The 23,928-nt window shown below is 44.0% G+C and overlaps 1 protein-coding gene across 1 annotated transcript in view; it reads right to left on the bottom strand.

Annotated features, from left to right (window-relative positions):
• The window catches only part of nav2a (neuron navigator 2a), a 105,605-nt gene that overhangs the window by 3,041 nt on the left and 78,636 nt on the right, over positions 1 to 23,928 (bottom strand). Inside the window, exons 16-39 of the mRNA XM_041943064.1 lie at positions 22,759 to 22,978; positions 20,480 to 20,754; positions 19,175 to 19,240; positions 18,367 to 18,411; positions 17,668 to 17,828; positions 17,164 to 17,346; positions 14,319 to 14,371; positions 11,255 to 11,278; positions 10,771 to 10,845; positions 8,034 to 8,117; positions 7,800 to 7,923; positions 7,317 to 7,486; positions 4,953 to 5,125; positions 4,661 to 4,814; positions 4,198 to 4,384; positions 3,913 to 4,013; positions 3,733 to 3,828; positions 3,282 to 3,459; positions 2,738 to 2,973; positions 1,933 to 2,084; positions 1,687 to 1,758; positions 1,388 to 1,584; positions 1,187 to 1,305; positions 198 to 398 (exon numbers count right to left, since the gene is read on the bottom strand). Coding sequence (XP_041798998.1) covers positions 198 to 398; positions 1,187 to 1,305; positions 1,388 to 1,584; positions 1,687 to 1,758; positions 1,933 to 2,084; positions 2,738 to 2,973; positions 3,282 to 3,459; positions 3,733 to 3,828; positions 3,913 to 4,013; positions 4,198 to 4,384; positions 4,661 to 4,814; positions 4,953 to 5,125; positions 7,317 to 7,486; positions 7,800 to 7,923; positions 8,034 to 8,117; positions 10,771 to 10,845; positions 11,255 to 11,278; positions 14,319 to 14,371; positions 17,164 to 17,346; positions 17,668 to 17,828; positions 18,367 to 18,411; positions 19,175 to 19,240; positions 20,480 to 20,754; positions 22,759 to 22,978 — 3,346 coding nt within the window. The remainder of the gene's footprint in view (positions 1 to 197; positions 399 to 1,186; positions 1,306 to 1,387; positions 1,585 to 1,686; positions 1,759 to 1,932; positions 2,085 to 2,737; positions 2,974 to 3,281; positions 3,460 to 3,732; positions 3,829 to 3,912; positions 4,014 to 4,197; positions 4,385 to 4,660; positions 4,815 to 4,952; positions 5,126 to 7,316; positions 7,487 to 7,799; positions 7,924 to 8,033; positions 8,118 to 10,770; positions 10,846 to 11,254; positions 11,279 to 14,318; positions 14,372 to 17,163; positions 17,347 to 17,667; positions 17,829 to 18,366; positions 18,412 to 19,174; positions 19,241 to 20,479; positions 20,755 to 22,758; positions 22,979 to 23,928) is intronic.

Genomic DNA, 23,928 nt, shown 5'->3' with positions numbered 1-23,928 from the left:
TACTCAGTTTTACTTCACTTCATAGCTTTCAAGCTCTGTAGCAAAACCAGGAAGCTGAGGAAGTTAGTGGACATCCAACTTATCTGTCAAACTAATGTAACTTTCACATTCTGTTTCCTCTAAAATGTCTGAAAAAGGACAAACAACTGAGCTGCCTGACTGTTTAAACATTCTTCTTCATGTGTATTTTTACTCACCAGTGGGTCTGCGTCGCTGTCGCTCTGCGGTGGCTCCTTCCTGACTCCTTCTCTCGGGGCAGAGTAGCCATCGAACCCCACGTCCTCCGGGCGGAGCTGCAGCAGCGGGGGCCATTCAGCTGGAGTCGGGGTGGCTGACCACGGGTAAGTGTCAATCACCCAGGCGGCAGGGTCCTCCCACGCAGCCCTGCGGCCGTACAGCTGCAGAAAGACGCAGGATGGAGGAGTGAAACATACTGAGGATGCTCTCAGGCAGATTTAGCGTTTCGGACTTGGACATGAGCGACACGGGTGGCGTGGAGGAGCAGGTTCACTTTGCAGGTGCGGTAGTAACAAATGAACACAATATCTGATTATTTCTTAAAACCAAGCAAACAACGGATGGAGAATCGTGGCTGTGGATGAACTTCACTTTAAATTTAACACCTGCTGAGCTGCTGCACTCTTTTGATGGGACATAGTGATGTTTTCAGGTGGAGATGCAGCCTCAATTTTCCCGTTTCAGCATCACTACGTTCTCGTTTCTCGTCTACGTTGCTGAGAGACAATTCGTCTGCCTCCTGCCAAGCCCCCCTTCATTCCCACTCAGAGGTTGCTTTCTGGTAATTAGCTGCAGCCTAATTAAATCAGATGCTAATCACACGCAGATTGAGAGTACAAATTGAATCCATTTCACTTTGATGAACATGACCCCGGTTCTCCGAGAGGGCAAATCCGAACAATTCTATCATTCTCAAACTCGTTCCACTTCCACTTCATTCAGCCTGATCCCTAAAACATCCCATCCCATGTCCTATCAAGTCTCTTTATTAATACGTTTTATTGATAATCAGAATCCCAGACCTGCACCACCACCAAAACTCTAATCTGTTGTTCTTTGGCCACAGCCCAATCACTCCATTATTTTCCATGTAGAGCACATGGAAAGTTTTTGAGATATTAAGCCAGCTGTGTGAGTATGTGTGTGTGCATTTGTGTGTGTGTGTTACCTGTAGTCCCTCTCGGACGGCCTCCAGCATGTAGGGGATGATGGAGTAGTTCCAGAGGTCAGTGAACCAAACCCTGGACCCCTCCACGTCCATGGGGCAGGACAAGAAGAGTCGAGGTCCTGCACACCGCAGAGCAGACTGGTAAGACACTGATTGTTTCTGCACATTCACACTTTCTTCAATCGTGGGACGCTCTCTTACCGATGGTGACGTCGGACGAGCTGTGTGTCTCCAGGAAGCGGTTGAGGTGGTGCCACACCCGCGGGATCCAGTCGATGATCTTCACCAGCTCCATGTTGCGCGTTCGGCTGCCGATCTCCATCTCGATCAGCTTCCTCCTCAGGTAGCGACCCAGGAAGCCTTTCACCGGCTCCATGTGGTTGGCGCACAGCACCCACCTGGTCAGGGAACACACGGGTTTGAGATTCACCTTGTAAATCCTTCAACACCTCAGACCTCCAGCTGCCAGTGGTAGGTGAAGGATAGGAGCAGCGACTTACCTGAAATTGTGGTGAAGCTGCAGGTTGGGGGCGGATGACGTGGCTTGGCTCATAGTGCCGATAATGTAGGGGCTGAAAGAGAAAATCAGTACATGAAGTCATAACATACTAACATCGCAAGTCTCCATATCGTGAGGTTAGAGTCAGTCTCCAGGAAATGAATGGAAGTCTACGTAATGTAAAGTGATGGAAACATGATTGTGTGTGTGTGTGTGTGTGTGTGTGTGTGTGTGTGTGTGAACTGACCAGTGCTGGTAGTTGCAGTTGAAGACGCCGTTGAAGATCTCTCCCAGGGAGCTGACGTGATGCAGGTTGTCCAGGATGACCACCAGAGGACCATCTGCCCCCGGGACGCCGCTGCACTGCTCAGCCAAACCTGACAGGTACTGACGCAGCTCCTACAGACACAGAGAGCATGTCAAATCATGGTACATCTGTTTTTCTTTATACAGGATTTCTACTCGAATCATTTCTGACCTACATATGTCTGAATGGTTAGATGACTCGAGGTCAGCCTTTAGCTCTTGATGATGTCCCGATGTGTTGAATGAATAAGAGGCAGCTACTGTTCAGGTGCGGGTCGTCCACTTATCAGAGGGTTGGTGGTTAAAGTTAAAGTGTTCTTAGGCAAAATATTGAACTGCAAATTGCTGCACCATCGGTGTGTCTGTGTGTGTGAATGGGTGAGCGTAGAAATATCACAGGGGCCCATGGATAGAAAGTGCCGCATCACTCCTGACGAGCAGGTGGGCACCTTGCATGACAGCCTCTGGCCCCAGTGTGTGAATAGGTGAATGTGGCATGTGTTGTAAAGCACACTGAGTGGTTGGTAGACTGAGAAGATGCTATATAAATGCTGTTTACCATTTAAATCAACCACTGGTGCCCTAATTTTGCTGCACAGTACTGATGCTATTTTTCATATGTTTTTTGTTTGTTTATTAATTGAACATAGTAATTTACTTTACAGCCTTTAACGTAATAAACAGTGGGTTAACATCTACTAAAAATCTGACGGATGCAATACAGAGTTTGCACGTGTGTTATTCACCTTGCTGGACTTGTGGTCCACGTTGAAAGTGACGACAGCATGCGGGGTCAGAGGTCGGCCCTCCAGCAGCAGCAGGTGTCGAGACAGCTGATTGGCCAGGTAGGTCTTTCCTGTGCCGCTGGGGCCCGACAGGATGACGCGCCTGTGCTCCTTCAGCAGGGAGACGTAGCGCTGCAGCATCGGCTTCGGGATCAGAGTGTCGAACACCAGCGAGTCCACGTTCTCACTGCTCACACCTGGACACACACGTCCGGATATTTATGTCAACTGAGACGACTGGTTTGTGGAGGACAGATGATGAGTCTCTGGAAATGTCTTAAACCATTATCAAAAACAGACAGTCGGCCTCAGGATTTCCAAAGATCTAAGTATTCTACTGTTGAGATTTTCTCTTCCTGCACATGACTGAAAAGGATGGCTATAAGGCATAAATTTAAGTGTTTTCCAGCCTACCAGACTTCCTGCATCTATTTTGGATTTTTACATTAATGCTGTCTGTTTGGAAGTTTTTCTCTCTTTCTCTCATCATTTGCAGTGTTGGTACCTTTGAGCTGGATGTTGATGGTGTTGCTGTCTCCCACCAGGTAGCCGCAGGGCAGCAGCTCCGGCGTGCGAGCGGCGCTGGGGCTGCTGGGCCGGTGGATTTCTCCGATGTTGTATCCCTGCACGCTGTCCGAGCTCAGGCCCAGCTGGCTCATCGGGTCCACATGGGTGATGTACTCCTGTCAGACACAAAACTCTGCATTTAAAAGATGTTTTTGTACAGCGATGCCAGATATAATGCTTTTGCAATGTTTTGCAAGTGTTTTTGCTGAACAGAAGCTGTTCCTTTAGTTGTACAAACAGTTGTCTGTGTGCATTTTGTAACATAGCAGAGTGCCAAGACTCAAACATTTTCAACATCCTTAATCCTTTGAGACCTTTCAAAACTGACACCGAGGTGTTTCTGACATGGCCTTCTTAACTGTTTCACAGTTATCCCTGTTTATATTTACCTTGAAAAGGCGTCGGACCACTCCATCCAGGACGTCCCACTTGGTTTTACCACTAACACCGATGCAGCCAATCAGGAAGTGGCGAGGCCGGCACTCCTGCGAAGGAAAAACACGGCTGGTTAATAATAATCTGCACCAGCGAAAAGGCAGTTTGAGTTGTATTCTTATAAAAGGTCTCACCTCTCCCCACTTGCTGTCCTCGTCCAGGCTTACGACCATCTTCACGTGTCGACCCTCCTTCCTCATCCCTCCCTCTCCGCCGGTGTCGTCCAGCAGCATGTCTGACATCATCATCAAAATCAGACACACTCAGAAAGCACCATCTGTTTACTAGTGGAAATTATTCCCTCTCTGTCCCCACTGGGACTAAACCAGTAAAACATTTCTAAAGAACATTTAAGCAAAAAATAATTTTATGCTGCATGTTCAACTGTTGTAGCTCCCATGTCATCAGCTCTGTCTTACCCAGGCTGGTGGACTCGCTGGTGGTGAGGTTGAGGCTGTGCTGGGAGAGCCCCGGTCCGGTTCCCTGGGCCTGGTTGTGTGTGTGAGGGGGAGGAGAGGACGAGATGGAGGCCTGGGAGCCCGTCCTGCTGCCCTGATTCTCCACCTTCAGACGGTCATTCTCCGCCTTCAGCTTCTCGATCTCCAGCTGCAGACACACACACAAAGTTAGACAACAAAGAAACAGCTATATAATTTATTTTAATTCACTGAAATTTTGTTTGCTGTTTAAAATTTGATTTAATTATAGCGCCCCCCTCAGGCCAACTAATGTGTTTGTATTTAAATGCCTGTTGAGTACAAAAATGTCTCCTTTCAAATCTCTGCAAAGTTCTCTTTGTGCCTCCTTGTCTCCTCCCTCCTCCTGGCTGTGGATCTATGAGCGAGGATGCAGAGGCGTGTGTGTGTTTGTGTGTGTGCAGACCTGCATGCGGTTCATGGCCTCCCGGAGCTGGTCCAGCTGATGTGCGGAGCTGAGAGCCTCCAGGCGGATATCTGTCAGTTTCATCTCCTTTTCCCTGAGCTCGCTGCGCAGCTGCATCACCGTCTCCGCCTCGCTGTCCAAACACTCAGATAATCTGCACGCACGCACACACACACACACACACAAGCAGGACAACACAGTCAAGCTGAGTTTGACAGTTTCAAATACAGACTTAATTTGGATGTGTCTCTAGAGGAAAAGTTGTATTTCTAACAGATGATGCTCTACATACAGCGAGTTGGAGTGTGTGTTCCTGAGCATGTGGCCGGAGGCGCCGGTGCCGTTGTGGGGCAGTTTGGGGGAGGACGGCAGCGATGAGTCCGTCATCTCCTCGATGTCCGAGTGAGAAGAGGCCGACTTGGGGGATTTCTTTTTGCTGAACGCTTGTTTGAAGGAGCTTCGCAGCTGCAGGCAGGAAACAGATAAAGACAAAGCAAGATGGTGAGAAGGTGAGAGACACCCCCAGAAACACACGGCTGAGGAGGAGGAGTAAGTGGAAGAGGAGGAGGAGGAGGAGTGTGCCAGGGTAAGTGGAGGAAAACAGCTGTTAAAAAGTGCAAGTGAGTCAGAGGGAGAAAGGAAATTATGGGTAGACTCTTATAACTTGAGCTCAGCTCTAAACACAAACCCAGAGTGTGTGTGATGTGTGTTTTTTTAGAGAACGGTAAAGTCTATAGCAACTGATTTATATTCGACTTATGGTTTTTATTTATTTTTCCAAAAAATTGGATGTTGGTGCCTTCCTGAATGTATTAAAGAAGAAAAGTTACAGTGAGCAGGTGCTGAGAGTCCTTTGTGAAACATTCACACCGAGAATTAGATATTATATCATCTGCACTGCACTACTTTCATTTTCTGAAAGCACGATATTTTTTTGGTGAGTTTTTGGTGAAAAACTGAAATCCCAAACATGATGAGCCGTATTTAAACTACATGTATACATTCAGGGTAAGACACATGTCAACATGTTTGATTTCCTCATATTATTTTAGCCAGAGTTTGTGTTTAAAGGAGAAATCCACTGTGAAAACTTAACACAAGTTTGTGATGTTCAACTCATTCTGTTATTTTCAGAACTGTCAATCACTTATTCACCTTCCCCTGATCGTCTGCTTCTTCCTCAGTTAGTGATTCACTACAAGCTCTAACAATTTCCTAAGAAATGGCCTCTGTGCTGAATGTAGGAGGACAGAGTCATTGAGATAACACTCTTCACTCTGTTTTCCTCTCATGTGGGGGAAGAAACTGGTTCCTGTGCGTCTTCTACCATCTTTTGTTCTCTGCAGGATTTTTAAAATCAGTGCTTAACACCGATTTTAAAAAGAAGTATCTCTGATTTTGGCAGCAAATCCAGACATATTTTGGAGTTTTGTCTTCAAACGTCTTTGCTCAACATTAACTCATGTCAATTATATGAAAACCCAACACAGAACGTCACCCGAGACACTAAACCTCTTTTTCTGACAGCGTTGAAGTATTTTCAGGTGGATTTTTCCTTTCAAGAGCCGGCTCAAGTGTCATAAGAGCAGATGTCAGGCACTATGGTGGCAGCAGAGGGCGAGGGGGCAGGAGGTAAAGGACAGAGGTTAGTAACCTAGAAAAAGTGCAGGGTTAGACAGCTTTGTTTCTTCATTTCACACAGCATACCACTCTTACCTCATAGACCTGCCACATGAAGCGAAGCAAAGGAAGACAGAGAGACAAAACAGCACATGTTCATATGGGTTTGGGTGTGTTAATGAGTTATGGAGGGACAGATTAAACGAGAGGCCCCTACAGGACTAACACTGGCAGCTGCAAGCTAATGCTACATCACAACCACTGTGAAACAGGGGTGTTTCATGATCCATTATATACCCTCTAACACACACAGCCCATATACACTCCACATCTCACACACACTGCATGAGCACCTGCATGGAGGAGCCTCCTGTGGGGTCTCATCTACACAAACTGACAGCTGGAAGCACATCCACACGCACACACGGGAGGGCTGTTTATTATCACTGTGGCCTAAAGCAGGAAACTCTGCACGAGCTCACGTCTTTCAACAGCTACCACAAAGCACCACCCTGCTCCGCCTAAAATTCAACATCAGGATCAAATGCCGACAACACATCGCTTCAGCCTACGTGACAACGGAGAGGAGAAAAAGTTGCGTACGTCATCGTCTTTGACTTGTCCTCCGGTGCACAAAAACGTCTTTTAACAACAAAAAGGAAAAGTTGTGAGTGAAAGTATGAAGATGTTTTGTTGTATGATTGAAAAACAACTAATGAGGACTAGACGCCAGCTAGAAAGCATTGATTTGGTGATTTTCAGGTCAAGAGAGAACAAATACAACCACATTTAGCCCAGTTTTAAATTAAATATCTGCTGTTTTTTACCTTCAAACCACCAATCAATCAATATCTGGTATTCAATAGCACTGAGTCTAAGAAAATCCTACGTGTATTCACCTTTTCCCCTGTGAAAGATGCCTGAAGGGGAGAAACCCAAACATGTGACACCAATACACATGAAAATGCACAAAGAGACAAAGACAACAAACCACTATGAGTCTGTAGCTCATTGCACGCTGAAGTCAGCATCTTACCCAGTTCTTCTTGTTCTTCTTCTTGTTTTTGGCGTCGGCGTCCATGTTGGAGCCCACACTGGAGTGGCTGGTTGCGCTGGTGATGCTGCTGACGCTGTCAGAGGAGTGCTGCCTCCTGATGCGCAGGTCTGGCTGCTGATTCTGCTGCTGCTGACTGCCGTTACTGCCGGCTGAGGAGAGAGTGTGTCATCCATTAGTCTGAAATATGTTGTTGCGGTGATAGCAACCAGTCATTATTGACAGTTGTCTGCAGAAATTCAGATTGGAGTGAAATGTTTGGAATTTGCCCCTGTTATCAAGTAGGTGGAGTGTATTATCTTCCTTTAATGTGCTGAGAACCACAAACGCGTTTACAAGTTTTAGCTTTAGTTACTAAGCTACAGTTTCAGAGGTTTTTCCTTCCTGAGAAGAACAACACACCGTGATACATGCCTTTCCCTTTAAATATCGCTGCATCGCGTAGTGTTTGCAGTGTGTCTGTACCTGTCCTGTCCCCTTTAGGCGTGAGTTCAGGTGTGTTGATGACTCCGTTGATTGCAGCCTGAGCAACGGCGTTCTGCTTCTTCAGCAGCTCGATGGTCTTCCTCAACTCATTCAGCTCGGAGTCCTGCACAGAGACAATGACGAGAGGTTCAAACCAACAAATCAACTGCAGCAGCTGTAAACGTGTACTTTGATTAGCACCGTCTGTTATAAACCAAGAGGAGCTGTGTTCACCTTCTGCTCTGCCGTCAAGGTGAGACTCTTCAGTCTAATGGTCATGTTGCCCAGACTCTGTTCAAACGCTGCCACCAGGTGAGCCTGCAGGAGATGCATGTTGCACAACTGTTAGAAAAAACGACTGAAAAAGCTGAATGAGGAATTCAGTAGAGCTCAGATCTGTTTGTTATTCATCTTCCTGGATTTACCTGCTAATAAAATACCACATGCATCCAACACCATAACTTCTTCACTATATGTTAGAATTAGAAAGCAGAATACAAAGCAGCGCATATGATCCAGTCTCAGAACCTAAAGATCTGTCCACCAACACTTCAGCCACATTTCACCTGTAATATCAGACATCTGGCTTAACAAACACCAACATGAGTGAAGTCAGAAGCTCCTTCCAACAAAGATAAAAAACATTTTCTCAGACACCTCCTCTAAAGGTGAATCCATACTGAGTGGAATCAAGCCTGGATCAAATGTCAGTAGTTTCCCCCACTGGCTGCTGCACCTGGACAGGGAGCCAGAGCCCCGTGCTGCTCGCTGCAGGGTGACAGCAGCTGGACGCAGTGGAAAAGGCGCTAAAGTTAGCTAAAGGTGCTAACTGCACAGCGCTAACAGGACTTCTAACAACAGAATGAATGTGGACAGATTTAAGACTGAGAGGGAGTGAAGACGAGCTGAAGAGCCCAAACAGCCTGCTGCCTTTGAACAACTGGCTCTGAAAAAATATGGGAGCTGTCGACACAACTGCTTCAACCTTGGGGCCAAAACCCAAACATGACATCAGTCATGTAATCTTCATACTAAAATGAGAACAGAACCAAATCCAAATAATCCTGCAAAATAAGAACTCCCTGTGATAAATGATTATCCCCTGTAGGTCAGCTCTGGACATGTTCCCACACTACAAACATAGCACTGAAGCCAGACCGTTACCTCATCTTTACCAAAAACAGTCCTTGGAGCTGGAGCCATTCATTCATGCTGAGGCCCAACACACAAATCTTCAAAAACCTCTTTGGACTACAGTTTGGGCGATTTTTATGTTCTGCCGTTCTGGCTCATAGCGAGTGAAACAGGCAGATTTCAAAGGAACATGTAGACATAGACCACAAGCATCACACGTAAAAAAAATAATGTAAAAATAAAAGGATTAAAATTATAAATGCATACATTTACATCAAATAAGCCCTCTAAAAGACTCGAACGTTACACTGCTGATTTAGCTTGTTTAAACACACCAGTTAAACAAGCGGCATCCATCACCACACTGCATCAGGCTTCAGACTTCCCAGATATAAATGATCTGCACATGCCTGCAGGAAGTGTGTGTGAGAGCTGAGCCACACGTTGACTGATGTGTGATTCAAGTTGTGACTTCTTGAGCAGAAGATGTTCTTAGATTCTCGGCCTCGAGGGCTTCAAGGTGTGTGCGGATCATTCATCATCCGTCTGCGGCGTGTAATCAAATATTTGAACAAAGCCCCTCCCTCACCCTGCATCCCGCCTCATGACCCCCCACTGCCACCTCCCCTGTTTTCTGCCTGTGTTGATCTTTCAACAGTGGCACCACGCCTTCTTGTATCCAGGCGTCATTAGCTGTAAATCTTCAGTCCACATCTGGGACAGTCCCTCAGCTGTGTGCTGAGACTTGACTCTCTGCTGTAATCTAACACCTTTGCCTTCCTTCCACATCTCTAATCCACAGAGGAACAACCAGTGTGCACCGACTCAGGCGGCAGATTACAAGCGGAGCGTGGCCAAACTTGTGCAATGCAGATGGCAGCGGGGCAGAGAGGATCGTGTCTGGAGACGCTTCGAGAGATTTTCCGATGGTTCTGCACGATGTAAAATTACACCTTCCCGGAGGAAAGTGCTCAGCGGGAGCTATCTGCTCAGTTGTGATGAATATCACGAAATGTACTTGCATGTTTGGAAAATGTTTGCATGCTTGAGAGAAACAGCTTTTTTAAGTTGAGTCTGTCTTTTGGCAAAACAACATATATTTTAGCCTGCTAGTCATGGCATATTGATTACATGTGTTCACTTAAATGAATGAAATAGTAACATTGTTATTATTCAGTTACATATTATGTTAATATTGAATTCAAATTTACAATTTCCACTTACAACAGCTAATAGTTACATACATTATAGTTGGAATATGCACTTTTATATATAGTACCACTGTTTTAGTGTTTTTTTTTCTTATCTTTTGGCATTTTGAATACCAGCACCAAACTCTAGGAATGGCAGTGTCACTCTGTCTGTCCATCACTGTTTTTCCTGACTGAATAAAAGTATTTAATGGATTGGCACAAAATCTTGCACAAACATTCATAGTCTGCAAGGGGTGAAGCCTGCTGACTTTTCCTCTAGTGCCACCATGAGATGGATATTTTTGTTTTTCAGTGAAATATCTCAATAACTACTTGATCGAATGCCATGAAAATGAGTAGATACATTCTGAATGTAAGAACGATATCTTAACTTCTCATCTAGTGCTTATGGTCCATATATTACATACTTGGTATGTAATATATGTCTCAATAATACAGTTATACAAATGATTCATGATTCAAAAACTAATTTTTGAGCAAAGTTGTAAAATCTCTGCCAAAATTGTTTTTTGAATGAGCATTTGTAGTGTGATAAAACACTGGATTGAGACAGTGTGCTATCAAGACATTCAGGAGTGTGTGTGTGTGTGTGTATGTGTGTCTGTTTGCATGCTTGCTCTTACATTGGCACTCAGCTGTGTCGTCAGGGCGGAAACCTTCTCCTGGGAGGCGTCCAGCTCCCTGCGCAGCTTGCGGATCTGAGGACGTATAAGAGCACGACATCAAAAAGCACCGAGACAAAAAGCGTCCATACCTGCTCCACAAAAGCATGCAAACACATACATACATACGCATCGAGACACATAATGAAAAACAAAAACAAACAAAAAAAAAAAAAACTGAGGGAGGCTCCTAGATTGGTGCTCTGATAGATTCAGGTAAAAAGATGAAACACAGTGGATGCATAAAAGGGCACATACAGGTGCACACAGGTGTGCAGAGAGGAACAAGAGCCTGTTACTGGGTCAACCACAATACAGTTACATGTGTAACTAGACACAACTGTGAAAACGCCCCCATGTTCCAACAAGTCCAGCCACTGCACATAGAAAATTAAAGAGCAGAGAAAACACAGGAAAGAAGTGCTGTGGGCGGGCTGAAGCTTACCTCCGACTGAGACTTCTCCTCATTCTGTAAAAACAAACATCAGAAGGAGAGAAAACCATTAGAGGATGTACTGAGTGAATTCTGACTTGAAAAAGAAGAGCAGTTGCCGGAGGTCAGACCATGCACATGTCCTGACTCCTGTTTGATTTATTAGCTCCACAGAGCCCGGCGCTATAAACTGTGGCGGAGATTGTCTGGTGTAATATGTCTGGAAAGCAGAGATATCCTCCTGAAGGCATTTCACTGAGATATCTGTGTGTGTGTGTGAGTCCCATTGTCTCCATAGACTGCACACAGAACAATAGTAAGAAAAGACAGGTTGGAAAATACATGCAGAGTGAGACCAGGCAAAACAAACGCTCGCACGAACACAACACACCCTGCCGTTGCTGCTGCTGTTCACCAAAACAGTGAAACGTGCAACACCCACATTTACATGTAAACAGGCTGCACGCAAACTGCATCTGGAAATGTCTTCCTTAACCTGGTTTTGCAGCTGGTTTGTAGTGAGCGGTCAGTCGACAGTGAAATTTAGAGACCTAAGCTTGGCTCATTTGTAGCTAAAATTTTACAAGTTTAAAGCTTTAAATGTGTAAAATTTCTTACTTTGGTGCCATCCAGTGGTAGCATCAAAAACAACATTATTTTTGGCTCGGTTTTTTCCATAATCTTCCACATTCGCCAAGAGGTTGTTCTTGGCCCTACTTGTTTCTTTTAATATCTCAAAAAGCTGCAAAAGGATTTCAACCAAACTTGGAGGAATATTAGATCATGGGACAAAGAAGAAGTGTTGAGATTTTGGTGCACATCCAGAATTTTTTAAAATTGTGCGGCCATTTTTTGAACATTTTCACTATGAACTTCTGCACTTACCTCTGAATTAACAAATATTCTTCATTTATCCCATGATATATACATTCCAATGCAGATTAAAAGCTTCTTGTAATTTCTAACATCAAAATAAACATTAAGGATTGTGCAGCCTTGCTGGAAGTATGTGCATTTTTCAAATCCCCAGTCTTTCAGGATTTTCAAGAGGCAGAACACAGCGATTGTGTTGTGACAGACACAACGAAGCAGAAGAGCCGATAATAAATGATTTTTCATGCGGTTCCACCTACTAACCACTAAGCACTTGAACAGGTTTCAACAGCTTAATGTGTCTGTGCATGTACAGCGGTGTGTAAGCACATGTGCTCTGTGGCCTTTACAAAGTGGCATCTGTCCACACATGGTCTACACACTCAGCCAGAGCTGTCAATCACACACGCATGACCAGTTGATCCTACGTACACAAACAGTGCAGCCTGTCTGTCTTGGAAAGGCAGACAAAACACAGAGATCTCACTCTGATGCCAAATCCTGGACCAGCACTTCACAAACAAAAACGATCCCATGAGCTACACATCGCTGCAGCACAGCAAAGTGCTCACATGGTAAAAAGACTAAAAATAAATTTAGAATCTAAGGAACACTAAAGTTGAAAAAATGCACTGGCTTTCATGTTGCTGGTGTGGAATTTCCAAACATTATATTAGTTTTTCATATATCAGTCAGACAAGTCAGCTTTATGCTAATTTACCAATAAACAGAGAGAGAAACGATATCTGCTATTATCTGTTCTGTGTAATTATATGTTTGGCTTACAGCTGTGTTTAACTCCAAAAGAGGGCAAAAAAGCAGAATGAAGCACTGCTGCACTCTACAGACCTCCTCATCCCTACCGTTTGTTGCCAGGACGTGATGGTGCCCGTCAGGGATAAAGTCGCCATCATTTTGCCTCCACTTTCATCCCCCCTCTGACTTCAAACCTGTGACTCTCAGGTTCAAACCGCCAGCCAGTGCCGAGCTGGGATCCAATGTCTGAGAGTTTCTCTGCAACACCTGCCCAGGTGAGTAAACCCGCCCACAGAGGGAGGAGGAGCTACGCTGTGAGGACTAGGCTCTGATTGGCTACTGTGTACACATGTGGGCTGTGCCATGTTTGCCTGTGTGGCTACAGCCAGACCTTTTTCTCCCGGGTTGTTAACTGGATGGATTAGAGGGTAACTGTGTCACAGAGGATTTGCCAACTCAAATACTCAATATTTCAGAAATCCACAGGCAAATGCAGAGACTGGTTGCTCTGGTTTCTACGTGGATTGTGGAGCTGCCTGACCTGAAGAACACTTGCTGCTTTGCCAAGATTTTCTAAAGTAAGATGCTGTCTTGATGCCAGAACAGCAAAGGGTGCTTAAAACACAACACTTTTCTCATTTTGCAATAATTATAAGGAGCTGCTTTTTCTTTTTTTCTCTCAGGGTCGACAAACACAGCTGATATTGATGCTTCACTAAATGTGTGAAATATAATGTGTTACGTTTAATGTTATACATTAAATCAGAGCCAGACATACACATATCTTTAATTTGATTGGGTTTTTTTTAGCAAGTTTTGCCCTTATTATGCAAAAGATCCTGGTCAGAAGTGAACTTTGGACGTTACATAATAATAATAAACTTTATTTAAAAAGCAGAATTTATGCATAAAATGCAACACAAAGTGCTTAACATAAAAGCAAATAATAATCCATATGTAATAAAAACAATAACAAGGAAAATAAAATAAAATAAAGCTGAATTAAAGAATATGTTTTTTACTCTATGTACTCTAATCACTGATCCACCAGGAAGCACATTTAATTTGGTTAATTTACAATATTATTATTTTTGTTTTATTTTAAAGGCAGTCCTTTATTATTTTCATACTATTTTATATATAATCTACACAAACACATAGTTCATTTGTTCTTTTCTTTTTCTCCTTTTTGTTTTTGCTGTCTGTAACAACTAAATTTCCCCGGTGTGGGATCAATAAAGTTTTATCTTATCTTAATAAAGGGTTGTGACCGTGTCAGTGCTCCCTCGTGGACAAACTATTTAATGGCAAAACAAAATGTGCCAAAAAAACAAACCAAAGCATTGCTGCTATACTGTATCAGTACTGACTGTATCTCCCACACAGGATGAAAGAGAATTCACACAATATCCAGCTCTAATGAACTCTTGATGTTTTGTGTACTTACTGTGGAGTAAATGGAAGATGTGCTGGAGACCAGAGACAGAGATGATCCATGAACTACAGAGACAAACACAAGTGAAAGTGGGGATTAGAAAGTGTAACTATACACATAACAGACCCCACACAGAGTCCCCATACATACAAACCACCCACCCTGCACCAGCCCTGCCCACCCATCACCTTTTCTCCCGGTGTTCCCACTTCCCCCAGCCCGCCCTGACCCCACAGCCCACCTCCTCCTGCACACAACCATCGTAGCTCTGCGGTCATAAAGCTAAAACTCCTACACGTTACAGTCGGGCTGTGGCGCAACTAATGACAGCCTGAGCATTACCCCGCTAATGACTCAGCCGCTAATCACACATCAGAGGCCGGGACACAACGCCAGCACTGTTTCCTGCCTGAGAGCAGATCAGAAAGGATCAGCAGCATGATGTCATCAACCACACAGCGAGGCCGGGCTGATCCCGGCAGATTCATTCATTCACCTCGCAGGGAACAGACATGAGTTTACTGAGGACTCACTTTTATCTGAGCTGGGTCTAGACGGCGAGGTGTGCGGGGAGCCACATGAAAAGGAGAATATTCATTCAGACTCGCTGCTGTCTGGTTTAGATCTCCTCGACCAGTTTGTGCAGGTCACATGTGAAAAGATCTTTCAGCTGTTCTCCTTCTCACTGCAAAAAATCCTGAACTGACTAGACCTGCGACAGTAACTTCATTGATCGATTAGCTGACTGACAGAAAATACATTGGAAACTATTTGGACAATTGATTAACTTCTTTTTATTTTTTTAACATTAAATTTTGCTGCTTGATGATGATGTTTTTTGAGACATTTTCTCTCTGAGTTGTTCTGGTTTCTGGCTCTTCAGCAGTACATCTTATTCCTTCTTTAACATCAGCTGTCTGTAACATTAAGTGCATTTTAACACAGTAAGACAATTGCACAACATTGATTTGAGGCTTCTTCCTGTTTATATAATAAGATTGCTTGTAGATGTTTTTTCATATACTGTTCGAGAATATAACACACGCCACTGCACTATTCCTAATGACTTTAACTATACTGACTGTGCACAAAAAGTGAGCAAAAGGTTGTGGTAACTTCTGAACGTAATCCTGGTTCATAGGTTTTGACCATCTACAAGAGAAAAGTGTACAAGCTGTCTGTGCAGATGTAAGAAGGCGAGCATACCTAAAGGTGTGTGGGAAGGTTTGGGGGGAGGGGATAAAGCGACAGTGTGTCATGGTGTTGCTCCCACACAGGACAAAGTGTTGGGTGGATGATGTGACTTTTGTCCTGTCAATCTAACAACGGTCGGGTAACTCTACACCTCAGCAACACATGCATGTACACACCATGTCCTCGCAGAGCGACACACTGCCATCCAACACACACACAAAGTGAGAGAAAGTTATGTTGGAGGATTCTTGTGTGTCATCAAGTCTCTCTCACGCCTCTCACTGTGATCCCCGTAATTATCTCCTCCTCTGAAAGGGACGGCAGACTCTCATGGAGCAAAAGAGTGAGACAGACATGCTACTGTGGACGCAATAATAATAAGTTTGTGTTTGTGTTATTGCGCATGTGCACATTAGATGTGTGTACCTGCACGTTTGCATGATAGCTCCGTACCAGGACAAGCTCGACAGGCATTTGCTTTAGACAAAATGTTCGTGTAGGTTGTGCAATAATAGATGATTGATAGCTGTCTCCTCCTCTTAGACGACACAATGAAGCTTCATGTGCATGATCAGACAAACACGCTGCTCAGTGGGCTGTAACTGGAAAAACAAATCATTTTCCAAGCAGTTGCAAAATCGTGCGTCACCTTAGCCGACTGGTGAAGTGGTTCAGGAGTTTGAAGAGGCAGTGAATCACGTGATTATCTGAAAACTTATTGCATAATTTAAAGAGTTTAGATGATTTGACTCTTTTGTAGTGTGTTTCTGTAGCTTGTATTTGCTCGTTCTGATAATGTGGACATACTGACACCGAAGGATTTCAATGGCTATGAATGACCTCTTTATAGACTTACTACTGACTGACCTGTGAGGTCAGTAATTTGAACCTGTCCTATACAATATATGCTCAAATAAAAACAGGCTTTTACCCCGAAGAAGAAGAAGTTGCACCAAACTGTGATGCATAGAATCTGTTGCACAGGCTGAACTGATTCTCTGGTAGGATTCTTAAAGAAGACACACACACACACAAACACAAACACACACAATGTCACAGACACAATGCAGCAACAATGTCTTGTGGCGGCATTGCATTGTGGTTACTTGTTTCATACTCATACTGCAGTTTACAGCTGCTTCTTCACATTATGTAAGTGTTTGAGACTGGATTTTACTTTGAAAGGAACCATCTTCAACACCGTACTGCATCTACTTCACTCCCAGTTTGTCCCTCTGAATCAAATGTTTCTATGGCCCTGAGGATTTAGGTGACTCCAGCGGAGCAACCTCGTCTGAGCGGGGAGTCTGCCTGCTGGTGGGAAAAGCACGGCTGGGTACTTTTCCCAATAAACAAGCTTACGAAAAAACAAAGCCGCTCCAAAGCTGATTATGGATTTCTAAGGGGATAGAGGGCTTTTCTGAGAGGAGCGGGTGTAATCCGTCCTAATGTTCTCTAAACAAACGGAATAATAATTCTTTTGGCACGGGGATGTGGAATAAGGTAGGAGAGGCTTCAGAGTCATAGAGAGACGGAGGCATGCAGGTCTTGGAAATGGATTACAGCTCGTTACAGACTTTGCTAAAGAAAACATGGCCAGGACTCACACAGAGTCAGTGAAAATACGGTTGTCTTTGTCCATTCATCTCTCGTCTCCTCTTACCTTCCTCGAAGCCGTCCCTGAAGGAGCCCGATCTGCTCATGGTGCGAGTCTTCTCGTCAAGCGACATGCATGAGTTCCTCAGTCGGTTGTCGCCACAAGGGTCAAACGGGACATCCTGATTGGTCAGGCTGTTGTTGCGCATACCGGCGAGGTTGATCTGAGCTGCTGAGGTCGGACTGGATGCTGTGAAAACGATACATGAAATGATAGTCAAGACTGGATTTTTCTTTCAATTTTATTTTTTTAATTTATTGTTTAGTCTATAAAATGTTAAATATCTGTGAAAAATGGCCATTAGCATTTCCAAGTCCAATGACCAAGTAATGGAAAATTCTTTCACTTGAAAACTGCTCTCTCCTCCTACTATTTGACAACAACATTGTGTTTAACTGGATGAGTTTCAAAGACTTGAGTTCATCTAAGCAAACAGAGAACAACTGAACAGTTTAATGATTAATGTTAAATACACGCTCAGTGCTGGTTGTGCTGGTGCGTGTGGCGTACCGAGCTGTCCGAAGTTGAAGCGCGTGCCGGAGGGGGAGGTGAGGCTGGAGCCGGGGGAGAATGGGGAGTTACTGGCTGAGTCCTGCAGCCCGCTGGTGGAGTGGGAACGCAGCCAATCACGGGCCTCCTCGTGGCCTCGCAGCTGTGGCGATGGACCATACCTACAGGAAGTCGAAGAAAAGGTTAAAGTGGAAGCTAGGACACGAAACAGAACAGTGTGGAGTCCGTTACAGGACAAGTTGATTGAGATTTTTCTGACTTTTTAAAAATCAGTGAGGTGTTTTGTTTTTTTTTCTCTTAATGAGCCAGATTAGAAGCTGGGATCGCACATTGGATGAATCAGACACTGAAACGAGGAATTACAACAGTGTACACAGATTGATTCTCAGCTGTGAGCAACAGAAACTGGTGGAAAAAAAGCAGAAAAAGAAGCCAAAGAAAATTTGCCCCCCCCCCAAATCAAGGCTGCAACAGCATAATACGGTGATTGCTCCGCACGACGACAAAGTGACATGCCTCTCCACGGAAGCACAACACAGCAACACATGTGCCAAGCGCCAAACGAAAAAGCATTTTTAAAAGCGTGCGCACAAGCCTCGAGGAGTGAATGCAGACGCAGAAAAAAAGAAAGACAGAAGACAATTTGGTGAACCAGTGTGCAGAAAGCGCCACATGTCCAGCAGGAAGTGAAGTCAGTACCTGAGTCCTTTCTTTGGCAGAGTGTTTCTACCACAGTGTGGCCCGCTGTGGGAGAGAAACACTTCAGAGGAGGAAAGCAAAGGAAGCAAGGAGGCAAGGAAACATCTCTCAAGGACTACCTCCTACTTTTAATCTGCAAAGATATTTTCCTTACCGACAGTAGTACATCCTAATATATACACTGCAAAAGCTCTCTTGTTTTTGCCTTTTTACTTAGAAACCTTTCTAAAATTTTACAAGAATTTTTTTTTAAAGAAACCAGACTTAGGCAATGGAATAACAATGGAATGAAGAAAAATGACACTTGATTGTAGAAAGAGCCACATTTGACTCATTGCACTGGCTAATTGTTTCCATTACTTTGCTGAAAAAAGACTTCAGGGCTCAGAAACAGCAGAACATCCACTGATATTGAGATTTTTGCAGTGTAAAATCAATAACAAACATCATACTACTGGGTAAATCTGCACATATAAACTCTACCACAAGGTGGCAGTATGTAAACAGTCATAAGAGACTAGGGCGGACCACTAAACAAAAACACTGAAGCTGCCAACATCCACACAGACGACCTCACTCTCTCAGAAATGTTCATTCATACAGGAGCTAGAGGTCCTAAAAATAACCACAAGCTACCACACAGAGCGACACACTTCCACACATAAACCAGAAAACACTACAAGCTACCAAACAGAGCTTCTCTCTGCGCTTCTCTGTGATGCTGCCTGTGTGGCAGCAGGTGGTGGTTTAGTAGGAACCTCCACAGCTGTTTCACCAGAAGCCTAACACTGCACGCAGGTGCATTTACCTGTCCTGCTTCCGAGGTAGCGTGTTTCGGCTGAATATTGGGCTAGCAGAGGGGGAGGAGAGGGGACTGATGGAAGACAGGAAGGAAAACACACAACAGACACAGAGAAAGAAAGTTTTAGAGAATAAAGTGGATGGAGAAATCCTTCAGAACAGAAGTCAACTGCCAGATTCTTCACCAATGAAGTTAATGAGGAAACTCAGTGAGGAGGCTGATGTCATAGCCCCAAAGCTTTGACACCAGATGCTATTAAGTTTCCTCTCAGACATTCCTGCCACATTACACAGTCAACCTGTCAGGAAGGAATCCGCTACAATAACCACAATTACTGCATAATCGACGCCACAGGGTTCTGTTTCTCTGCTGCAACGCAGACAGAACGGCGAACGAGAAGAGGCACCTCATCAGCGATGGACGCTATGTGCATCATCTCCATTCTGGAGGAATTAATATCAGAACTGGGCAGGATTTTAACCCGGTCAGCAATGAGGAAATATTTAGATCCCTAAGTTAAGTGAAAGTATCAAAAAAAAAAACTATTTAAGTTAAAATCATTCATTCATGCATTCCAAAGTTCGACTTGACAAAAAACATACATTTTATAAGCAAAATGCATTGAAGTATGAAGCATTCATTATGCAAGCATAGCATCAAAGCATTATATTATACATACACTCTATGACTGGATTATTATTGCAGATGCATTAAAGCATAATCAGCATTCTAATGTTTTTGCTGGTTTAAGTGAAGCTAACTTAGCTAACGCTATAAACTTTTGGGTTATTTAATCTGTAACAAGGAATTATATTTCATAAACTGATCATGTTCTTCTTCTGAAATGCAATGAATAAGAAGCTTTAAAGAAACACTATGTAACTTCTAAAAGGAGAAAAAGAACCTTAAATCTTTTATGCAAAGTTGAGCTCAAAAGCAATAAAACACACCATTGTTCAGTTCAGTTAACATAGTCGTGTGTTTTGCTGTTACAGTCTTGCTTAGTCCGGTATGACCAGTTGCTTATGATGGCTAATGTTGGCAAACCTTGCATGGATAAGATACGTTTCAGCATTTTTTGAAAATTACCACTCGCGGCCACAGACAAGTCAGTCAAACTTGCATCAGTCTGTTAATAAGTTCATGCAGCTTGTGTTAAGTCACACTAATTCATTAGTCACACTACAACAACAACCTCATATCACACTGATGAAGACAGGTGTGGGTTGTTTTTTTTTTTTTTTTTGGAAAAGGAAAAACGATTTTTAAAAAAAGGACACCCATAAATTCCCCACTTTTGTGTGGCCTCACCTCTCAGACATGCCGGTCTTGACACTGCCAGCGCGGCCCAGAGCGGACAGGGTGTCCTCCCTGTGGGTCCCATGGCCCCCGCTGCCCAGGCTCATGTCGATGGACTCGCTGCTGGTGTGCATGCTGCTGACGGAGGGGTACCCAACGCTTCCTGTCCCGCCGTGCCCGCCCAGTGTGCTCTCCCGGCTCTGGGCGGAGGAGCTGCTGAAGGTGGTGCCCCACGTTAGGCTGTTGGAGGGGCCAGTGGAGGAGTAGACTGAGCCCGGACTGGAGGCCTGTGGAGGGGCATTAATCCAAAAAAACATTAATGGATAGATTAATGAATATAAAAATAAATTGAACGTATTGTGATGTATTTTTCCCTTTAATTAGACAGCTACTTAAACTTCTGAACTAGTGCTTGGTGCTTGTAAAGACACGACAGCTGCTTAAAAACAATGCCCTATGTGTCACGTCATGATTAAGAACTGTTAAAGTCGTATGAATCATGTGAGAATGTGACACAGAGTTTGTGTCTGAGCATGCTCACACATTTCTGCTCTGCTACAATATGTAGCCTGCAGTTAGTCAAACAAGCACCTACTGTACACTGTTTGTCTGCACATCAACTGAACATTAGTTCAAGGAATTCATCAGGTTTGTGGTATTAGTCAGGTGACAACAAAATCATCCTTGTGCCCCTGCCAAAGCCTTGTCATTAGCTCACCTTCTTCTTCAACACATACACACTTAATCTTCCGCCTCACAAGACTGAGAGTGTACAGCAGGGGCTGTCAACATGCAGCCGGTGGACCAAAGGCAGCCCTCAGAAACATTTTCTGCAGTCCACCAAACGTGGTGGTAAGGTGGTAATGGCATGCATGCATCATATTCTAATAATTCTATTTTCAATAGCCTAAACTTCGGCTCGTCAGGTTAGGAATGACAGCTTGTAGAAAGCTCCTGGTCTAGTGGTGATTGTTGCAGGAATTCTGTTCAGTCAGTAACGTTAGTGCTTTGATTCAGCTTCACAGTTTAATGTGGAAGTGAGACGGAAAAATCTCAGATGGAAGAGGACAAAAGGAGGTTTCAAGAAAAACGGATCAACTCTTAACTAATCAGTCTAATCAATCAATCAACCAATCAATTCTCCTGTGCAGCCCCCCCTCACTTTTTTTTTGGCCACTTGAGGGCACAAGAAACAAGTGAACACACTACTGACACATCTTCGTCTTTAAGTTGATATGGTGAACCTATTAACAAAGACTTGTTTATTACATATCCAGCAGTTACGGGGCAACATTTGGAGTCTTGCCTTCTAGTCCACCTGATGAATGTAAGCCCAAAATTCACTCTCTGTCTTTCAGCTCTGTTTTTGGTCTCTGACAAACTCCGGAGTGAAGCATTGAACTCTTTAGCTGCTTAATGCTCCACTGTGTTCCACTGCTAGTCGCTGACTGTATGCCTGCTGTGTGGAGTACAATGGGTTTTTAGAGCAGTTTGGCAGAAAACAGCAGCCTGCTGCAGCCAACGACAACAGTGAGATTAGTGTTAGTGAACCAAAACAGTAACATTGAGGGCCAGACAGCTAAACAATGAACTGAAACTCACTATAAAGCTCCATTAAGCTACAGGAGCTACAGGCTCATCACTACAGCTTTGACACTGTCACACTGACTTCACATTATATTAAAAATATTGATTACAGCTGCTTTAAAGAATCACTTAAGTTATTACAATTCTTTCTGAGGAGGACACAAATGTTTGTACAACATCCGTCCAATTGCAGTTCAGATACTGCAGTCTGGACCAAAGTGGTGGACCAACTGACAAGCTGACATTAGCATGGCTAAAAATAACACACATGCAACGCAAAACCAAACTAAATGAAAAAAAAATAAAAAAACGTTCCCTCTTGTCATGGTAAGTAATGGGTGGTGTGGGTGGTGGGCAGTTGGAGAATGTGTACTGCTAAAAACAGCAGCATAACTAATAAATAAGTGGCTGATCCCGTGACACAGTCCTAACAATAAACCAGACCAGTGATTTTAAAGCAAAGATGTCATTTTAAATGGATCTAAAAGCCAAAGAATAAACAAAAAAAAGCTTTTTCACCTTTCCCACATTGTTTATACTGAGGCTTTATCATACAAATGCTGTCACTCACTACAGTGTAAGGTTACCATGAAGAATCACATCCAATAATCCCCCAGGACCTCAGGAATGGTTTTGCTGTCTATGCTCTGATTATTTACAGAGTAAGCTGACTGATCCATTGTCTCCTTAAAGGTCTTGCTCACCTGCTCGCTGCCCAGCGTTCCCATCCCTGATCCGTGCACTCTGCCTCCAAACAGGGGGCTGCTGGTCTCACTGTCCACACCTCCCAGACCTGCGTCGGGGGACTCCAACACCGTGGCCACATGGTTCATGGTGGCGTGCGGGTTGGAGATAACAGTGGAGTTCTTCATGTTTTCAGCCGTAGTAACGGGAGCCTGTTTGCTGGGCTTCCCACCAAACAACCTGCAGAAAATCAGTGAAGGGAGGAAGGGTGAGAACTGGGCTAAAGTACTAATAGCGCAAATAAAAGAGCAGGAATAAAGGAAAAGATGCAATTTCCAAATATCCTTTTCATTCATACGAAAAGGAGCTGTGAGTCATTCATTTATGTCCCCTTAACAAATCCCATACTTAATAACAGGAGCACTGTGCCAGAAGAAGAGGCATTCTGTCTACTGAACATCTGAAGACAATATGACGTTATGCTTTGTTATATATGTCGTACATGAATACATCTTTTAACGCTTAATCATTTCACATTGCTTTAAATTAACAATCTTTGCAGGTGTTGAAGCTGCTTAAGGAGGATTTCCTTGAGGGTCATGTTTTGTGCAGAAATGGAAATTGAAACCTGATGCTGGTGCGGGAAAAAATGTCAAAGGGTTCAAAATCATTAAGATTCATCCTCCAGGGAATATGAATATTAACAGGCAGTTTAACAGAAAATTTGATGGAAATATTCCTCTGGATGTCGTGTGGAGAAGCAGGTTGACTCATTAAGGTCCCACTGCTACTGGGACAAAAATTCCAGTATTATTCTTTACTTCTATGAAACAAACAAAAAAAAAAAACAGTAGAAGGAGAAGGCCTACAGCCAGGAAAGGTAGAGTCAGTGCTCAGATCTGAGTCAAGGCCAACACACACACATTTAAACCCTCAAACCCACACACACACACACACACACACACACACACACACACACACACACACACACACACACACACACACACACACACACACACACACACACACACACACACAGAACTCTCTCCTGGTTCTCTGCTAATCCTGGGTTAGAGTTAAATGGCAGGCTGTGATGACTGGAGCCGCGGTGGGCGATAATGGCAGCACACAGCCTCTTTGAAGAGTTATCACTCCCTCACATTAATGAGGGCAGAGCGCTGAGGTAAGAC

The sequence above is a fragment of the Chelmon rostratus genome, chromosome 1, assembly GCF_017976325.1.
Source record: "Chelmon rostratus isolate fCheRos1 chromosome 1, fCheRos1.pri, whole genome shotgun sequence".
In the NCBI taxonomy this organism is placed as follows: Eukaryota; Metazoa; Chordata; class Actinopteri; order Chaetodontiformes; family Chaetodontidae; genus Chelmon; species Chelmon rostratus.
This window is presented reverse-complemented; position numbering and strand designations above follow the sequence as displayed.